This window comes from Coffea eugenioides, unplaced genomic scaffold, assembly GCF_003713205.1.
Source record: "Coffea eugenioides isolate CCC68of unplaced genomic scaffold, Ceug_1.0 ScVebR1_117;HRSCAF=507, whole genome shotgun sequence".
NCBI classification, from domain to species: Eukaryota; Viridiplantae; Streptophyta; class Magnoliopsida; order Gentianales; family Rubiaceae; genus Coffea; species Coffea eugenioides.
The window spans coordinates 209868-217898 of NW_020861563.1; the positions used below are offsets into that span (position 1 = coordinate 209868).

An 8031-nucleotide genomic window follows, 5' to 3' on the forward strand; every position below is an offset into this window, starting at 1 on the left:
ATTTAACTAAATAATTATATTATATATTTATATAATATACTAATATTATAATAAAATATTATAATTAATAAATATAAACATATAAATATATAATATATATATATAATATATTAATTATACTAAATATTATGTAATTATAAGATTTGGGAATCACACTTGGGTTTTGGACAAAACCCACCAACTGACTAAGGAATGGCGGAATGCTAAATTGTTAGACATCATTCCAAAATTTCAATTCCGATAGTAGTGAACCAAACATGAATCATGGGATTTATTCCAATTCTCCATTCCGAAACCCTTTTACCAAACGCCTTTTGATCTCTTGGCTCCTTTTCACCACTTTCAACATAGAGTCATTGCTTTGGATGGTCCTCTATTTTATTAATTTTGCTAATGTTATTATTGATTGGATTCAAATGGGATAAACTTGAGAATTTAAGGTGAAAAGTATCTAAAATTAAAAGTTTAGGGTGTAAAGTAAAAAAGTGGTTCGGAGATGCAAAATGGAATTAGTCCTATTATTTATTCTTGTCTGATCTGTTCAACCTATAGCCTAAAGGTATATCTACATGTGGCACCTTTAGCTTCAAGGACCCAGCTTACAATACCACTAATGAGAAAGTCCCAAGTAAAACTTCCCAGAATCGTTCGTTTGGATATCCTATTATTTGTCAAAAAAAAATGAAAAAATAATTGCATCACAAATATATTTTTGAATCACTTTTTTATGTTTTAAACCACCTCATTATCTCAAATTACATCACTCACAAAATGTACTACACGGTTCCAAAATTTCCCAGAAATTTAGGGGCCAAAGATGAACATTTTAAATTTTGGGGGCACCTCTAGTCTTCTAGGATCCACAGTAATGTGGCTTTCAAATACCGGGGCCGACTCCAGATCCTTTAATATCCACATGAATGTTCAGTTGCAGCTTTCCTGCTATACTATGTTCACAGAGAGCCTTTGTGTGGGAGACAAACTTGACCATACTCCATAGTGAGTCGGGATTGTTTGTATACTGAAAATACTTGAAGGACCTGATCTATGGACTCAATAGTGGATCATATGGCGTTAAAAAAAGTGATAATAGCTATAATGTATAATAGAGTGCGAACTTTCATGTGGCTAAAAAGAATATAACATATTCTACAAGTGAATTTGTAAATTGGATCTACCTAATTATTTGTCTATATATTATTCCCTAAGAAGGGAAATATATGTTTCTAGGCGTCAAGTTCTATAATCTGTTATCTATTAGTTTCAACTTTATTATGTACTCTAGAAAATTGGAAAATTTCTTCTCTCACAATATATATGGCTGCAAGTATATCTTAAGCCTCTTCAAACTTTACCGTCTAAAAATTGCCTCATAGATATTTGGCATGTCAAACTTGTAAGAGCATGTTATTTACACTACATAGAATTTGCTCAAATATTAAAGGCTATTCAATCAAGATCCTAAAGTTTTTGGACTACTGCTCCGAAAAAAAAAAAAAGGATCCAAAAGTTTCTGAACAAATGCTCAATGGAATAGTTATTAAACCCGATCTAGACATCAACTTAGTAAGGCTATTGTTTCAAGGGCGTTAGTGGTTCAAGTGCTAGTTTGACGGTTGAATCGGTGATTATATAATATGGTAAAATAATATATGTGATTTATTAAGAAAATATTAATTATTGAATTGGTTATTGAACCGTGGTTCAATCGGCCACTTATTTGAGTTCTACAAATTTTTTTTTTTTTGTCAAAAATTTGAGTTCTACAAATTGAACAGAGAAATTTTATAGTTTCCTCCCCAGTTCAGTCCAACTACTAACTCAACTTGATTAAGTGGTCGGTTACTAGGGTTGATCGGTTGAACTATTAGGTGGGCCGGGTTAAATACCATGCTCAATGGGATCATTGCACACTTCTATTTGGTAAAATCAGAGTGAAAAAAAATGATGTCAAATCTTTCATGCATGTAGGATTAAACTGTGTACTACAAGCATTAAACTATACTATTACTATGCGTAACTTTCTAAGCCCCTTGTCCATACAAAAGGTGAACATAGAAAGATATCTGGCAAGAGATCATGCATCCGACTTTTGTCCAACAAACATCAAAGTTCATCATTACTACCTAGATTAAAAATGGTCAATTGATTGTGCATGTCTGAGAATGCCATTATAAAGCAAAGAAAGTCATAAAAGTAGAAAATATTTTTAGAAAGAGACTGGAGTTCATTGTGGAGTCAGTTTCATTTGCTATAGAAAATCTTGTGGTTGAATTTCTCTACTTTTGATGAAACATCGACCTAGGAAGATCAAATTGATATAGAACTATCCTTGTATTGGGTAAAAGGTCGAAAATTCTTGGCATTCTTGTCTTGTTTTATCCTGAAGTGAAGGATGCACAGGCATGCTATGATCTTTTATTGCTGCATTTGTGCAAGTTTTGCTCTTCATCTTCTACCTTGTGTTAAATGCTCATCCATCGAACTCAAGCCGGCCAGCGATAATAGCATCAAACATCATGTAAGTAGCATCTTCTTTGGTCTGCTTCTCTGTATCAATATATGGAAACAACTTGGGACATATATGTATGGCCAGTTCAATTTTGAGTGTTTTAATTCAACACATTCATACAAATCATAAAGGGGTGATGAGAAATGAAACCACCTTTTGATGGGAAATAGCAGCGTATACTAGCGGTACTGGCTATTGCCCTTGATGTATGGATGTTAAATACATACAGGTGGAGTTTAAATTAGTTTTGGTAATTTCTGCAGCAGGATTCTCAGAAGACATTTTATATTGCAGTTCATGGAATTCTTTTATGGGTTTCAATGGGTTTTCTAATGCCTGTTGGAATACTTGTTATCAGAATGGCCAGTGCACAAGAATTTCACAGAACTACACTTAAAGTCTTCTTCTATCTTCATGCAATTGCCCAGGTAAATTAGAGTTCATGATTTTGAAATTTCTTTCTGGATATGGCTTTACGAGGTTAGGAAGTATAACTACATTAAGTAGAGAATTAGAATGCTGATTATTAAACCCCCCCCCCCCCCCTTCTATTTATCACGTGATTAGACGATCCAAAGCCCCTTTAGAGTCACAAGATGTTATGATTAAACACACTTCCTGTTCCTTTTTCTGTCAAGCAATCATGAAATACACTTTAATTATAACGGGGGGATAAAGGTCTTTTAAAAGAAAAAAGCACTTGGGACATGGCAACAACAATGTGAGCCCACAGTTTGGTAGAACCAGACTTTTGAGATCATGCTAACTGTGAACGTTGTGCTAGTAGCATGAAGAATAACTTGATTGCACTGCGTAGTCTAACTGATAAAAGCATACACTGATCAATGATGTTTGTTAACTTTTGCATGTCCTAGTCTCTTCATAATCTTGGACTCATTAGAACTCCGTTGTGTTTTAGACTTCTATTATGTATTTGTGCGCACATACTTTTGGTCTAAAATGTCTATATACTGAAAATAAGGGATATAAGATTATGTTCATAGAGAAAGCATTTGCAGGTTTCAATCGATATTTGATTCATAAGCTTGTAGAATTAACAGATGCTTTTTCTCTATCGTGTTGATAAGGTGCTTTCGGTACTACTTGCTACTGCTGGAGCAGTTATTTCAATCAGAAGCTTTGAGAATTCATTCAACAACTGCCACCAAAGACTAGGATTAGGACTTTATGGTGCTATTTATGTGCAAATCTTAACTGGATTTCGCAGACCAAGGAGGTGATTAATCATCTTATTTTCTACTATAATTAGTACTTGCGTTCCTTGACAGATCTTGCAGGTCAATTAGGATAGAAGGACAGAATTTCTGAGTTTCCCTTTTTCCTCCTCTTTCTGTATGCAGGGGAAGGAAATCTAGAAGCGTTTGGTATCTTTTCCATTGGATAATGGGAACAGCAATATCTTTCGTTGGGGTTTTTAATACCTACACTGGCTTAAAAGCGTATCATTCGAAAACATCAAAGAGTACAAGCCTTTGGACTGCACTTTTCACGGCTCAGGTCCTTGTCATGGCATTCTTTTACCTCTTTCAAGACAAATGGGATTATATGAAAAAGCAAGGTGTTATACTTGGCAATGAACCTATTACAACCTCCTCGGTTCAAATAATTACTCAGGGGGGAAATGACAAGGACAGCTCAACAACAGAGCCATGTAGGAAAAGCAACTCGCTTGGGACTTATTTTTCAAGAAGCAATGCTCTAAATAAGCTGTTTCAGCTAACATAAGTCATTGCTTCACATTTTGATTCTTGCACTCTCTTATGGTGTTATGATAATGAATTGATTTTGAACTCAAAGTATACTGTTAAACTAGAGTGCAAGCATCAAAATGAGGAACATCCATAAATTTCTACTATGATTTGTTTCCTTTGTGCAGGACTAATAGCTTGATTAGTTACACAAATCATAGAATGGATGAGTTATAGGGAATGAGATTGTTAGCAGATGATGCCCTACTTGTACAGAGCAATCAATCACATGCTTGTTAAGATCAGATGGTAACTAAATAAACATGACCATTTGGTTGTTTTTATGTCAAATTTTGAACAAGCATGATCAAAATTTTGATGGAATATTTAACCATGTCTTGTGCTCATTCAAATTACATTTTCATTTACCATCATGTTATCAAGGTAACTCTATATGGTCTTACATCTTTGTTGACAAATTTTGGAGACAATCCTACATATCCATTTCACTAAATAGAATAATTGACCAGAAGCAAGGGGAGGTACTGCTTTTCTACCATGACTGCTTGAACTGAAACCAAATGACAAAGCAGCAAATATGTAAATTTAATACATGTTGCAAGTACAGTATTTGACAGTTATTATGTGTACAGAAACTTTCTTCTGTTTCAATGGTGCACAATTTTTTGAATGAATTTAAGGCTACTATTCAGAGCATATATGATACTAACTCTGTAAACTAAATTCTTCTTATACTCGTAATCGTTTGATAATTAGGTGCCCAAAATGATTAATTTGGTTCCCGACTACTCATTGAAGGTAATTAGGTAAGAATTTTTTGACCAGCATTGTCATTGAAAGACAAACAATCCTCTCAATAGGACATCTCACAATCAGCTGTGTAGTTATAGATTTCTGCAAATGCTGCCAGGGTTTCATGTACTTGAAGCATCGATGGTCTGTGATCTGGATTAGGCAACACACAGTTCTCAGCTACTTGAAGGAATTGGATGATTTCATCATCAAATCCATGACCAATCAGAGTTTGATCAACCTCAGCCAGAGTAGAAAATTTATGAGAAACAGAGGTACCACAGAGATTTTCAATGAAGCTTTTGACTTGCTGAGGTTGCTTCCGTGTTATAAGCTCTAGAACCATAATCCCAAAACAGTAGACATCTTTTTTGAAAGAATCCAAATCCAGAGAATCACTTGACTGGAAAAAACTCCAATTTGAACTTTGATCTTCTAACTTAATGAATTTTGCTTCCCAGAAATTTGATATTTTGGGATCAAAATTCTTATCAAGCAGGATATCTTTTGAGCTTATGGTCCCATGGACCACCCTTAAACTACATTTGTGATGAAGCCATGCTAACCCTTCGGCTATGCCAGCAGCAACCTTAACCCTCAAAGCCCAATGTGCCATAATATCCACCTCATCTTTTCTTCCATGTAACCAGTTGTAAAGATTGCCATTTGACATGTACTTGTATACTAGAAACAAGTCCTCCTTTTCAGGGCAGAATCCTATTAGAGGCACCAGCCTCCGGTGCCTTAATTTGCCTAGAGTTATGGTCTCAGATGCAATTTTTTGATGCAACTGCTCTGAGTTGAAGAGACCCTTGATGGCAAGAAACCATCCGTTTGGGAGTCTTGCCTTGTACATAGTTCCCATCTTTCCAATTCCAATGATGCTATCTTGACTGAAATTGGCTGTTGCACTGCTCAATTCTGCAAAAGAAATTCTTGTAACGTATTTTTCCAGCCGCGCAATCTGCAGAATAAAGATTGTATATGCTATTCTGAGATTTCAATGTTAAGAATTCTAGCAGAAATTAAGAGGAAATTTTGTTCAGTTCTTAATTACTCTGGAAGAGAATAACACATACCATATTAATTTATCTTGAAAGCTTATAGAGTAATATGATTTGAGAATGATGTGTCAAAAAAAAAACCTAAATAATAAATCAATAAATAAAGACCGTTCTGCATTATGTACAACATTTGTACCATCTTCTTCAATGTCTGTTGTGTGACTTAATAGGCAGCCCTGTTCTAGTCACATTTTCAGGTTAGCAACAATGTCATAACTTTTGAAGGGCTAGAAACCATCAAAAAAAAAATCTACACCACCTGGAAACTGAAGTTTATTTGGGATGTTAATTGATTAAAATAAAATAAAATACAAAACTGAAATTTTTGGACCCTAAAAGCAAGGCAGTCTACAGATTTTTGATAAGCGGGTCGATTATTGGTTCCTTAAATCCAAATGTCATGTAAACTAGGTATCTAATTCATGAGAAGTCAAAGTAACAACCTAACATGTGTAAATGAATAAAGAATAAGATAAATGTAGATATTTAGTACCTTGTTATTGTAATCTATTTCCAATGCTTTTGGCCCTAGGCTCTGTACATCAGCAAGGGCGTTTATCTTCTCTTACATCTTAGTAATCAGCTTCTTCAAACTCAGCACTGGCATACCAGATAAACATATAAAGAGAACCAGACTCATTGTGATGGCCCAACCAGTCATGTATCCACTAAAGAAGAGAACTCGATTGCTCAAACCGGAATCTGAATCGTCCTTGCAGACTTCCAGGGCTGCCCCACAAAGTCCCAGATTATTTTCATACCTCACTTCAGGAGGAGTTGCTTTGATGAAATTCGGCACCGGCCCTGTTAACATGTTATTGGCCACTGTGAAAATCGTGATGCGATTCAACATGCCTAGTTCTTGTGGAATTGGACCCCGTAGACTGTTGTCATCTAGTTTTAAGACAGAAATGTATTTGCAGCTTGCAATCGATGGTGGGATTAAGCCAGAGAACTGATTATTTGAAAGATCAAGAGTTGTGATGAACTTGAGAACTTGGCCAATATCAAATGGGATGGGGCCCGAGAGCTGGTTGTTAGAAAGGTCCAGATCCACCAAACTAGTGCAGTTTTCCAGTCCTCGAGGAAACTGGCCCTTCAGTCCCATTTCGCTCAGCCTAATATTTAACACCTTGTTCTCATTGGCATGCCAGCAACCAATGCCAGTAAAGTCACAGATGAATCCTTCTTCAGTAGCATTGTCGAAGTTCCAAGTCAATGACAAGTAATTATAAGGATGTTGTAGGCTATCCTTAATTGATTTCAGGCAGTAGACATCATTCTCAACAGCACTGATAGAAGGAAAACGTCCTGCAATGATAACAAACTGATCAGAGAGCTTGTAACAATCGCAAAATGTACTACACTTGCATTCACAGCCATTTCCTCGATCAATGATATATGGAAAAGAATTGAAAAGCTAGTCTTTAGAGTAGTGAGAGGTAACCATCCTTGTTCAAAAGGTTGAATGGTTTGACGATTTCATCAATCATTGTTTGAAAGGGTGAATTGCTTGACAAATTGGATAACTCAATAAGGAAGTCCTTCCAAGTCTAAGTCCACCCCCAATTAATTAGTAACATATTAGCTAAAAAAGGGTTGACTCTAACACAATCGATCAGAGCCCATTTTTCTACAGCGGTTTCAGAGAGAATCAATCGTGTTGTGAATAGTTCAAAATCGGACCAACAAGGTCCAGTTTGATCTCTGCCTTTCATTTCAAAATCAGTTGATTTTAAAATAAATTTTAAAATAAATGATCGAGATCGAGCCAGATCTAGTTAACTCAATTTTGGATCGACCATAGCACGGGACGGTTCTCCTAGTAACCATAACACAACCTAACTCCAATTAATCCAACTAGAAAGACTTTTTGGAGTCCACAGTTTGAGAGATAACAATAATATTTATTACATACAAGGGTCAAGAAAGA

The 8031-nt window shown here is 35.5% G+C and overlaps 2 protein-coding genes across 2 annotated transcripts; one reads left to right on the top strand and one right to left on the bottom strand.

Annotated features, from left to right (window-relative positions):
- Positions 1–2254: 2254 nt before the first annotated feature.
- LOC113755081 (cytochrome b561 domain-containing protein At4g18260-like) lies at positions 2255–4565 on the top strand. Its single transcript, XM_027299152.1, has 4 exons — positions 2255–2521; positions 2776–2940; positions 3601–3749; positions 3874–4565. The coding sequence occupies exons 1-4, from the start codon at positions 2396–2398 to the stop codon at positions 4256–4258; spliced, it is 825 nt and encodes a 274-aa protein (XP_027154953.1). The 5' UTR covers positions 2255–2395; the 3' UTR covers positions 4259–4565.
- A 530-nt stretch (positions 4566–5095) lies between these two features.
- LOC113755077 (probably inactive leucine-rich repeat receptor-like protein kinase At5g48380) lies at positions 5096–7591 on the bottom strand. Its single transcript, XM_027299149.1, has 3 exons — positions 7546–7591; positions 6668–7409; positions 5096–6026 (listed from the first exon to the last, which is right to left on the bottom strand). Exons 1-3 carry the CDS (start codon positions 7589–7591, stop codon positions 5096–5098), a joined length of 1719 nt encoding a protein of 572 aa, XP_027154950.1.
- Positions 7592–8031: the final 440 nt, after the last annotated feature.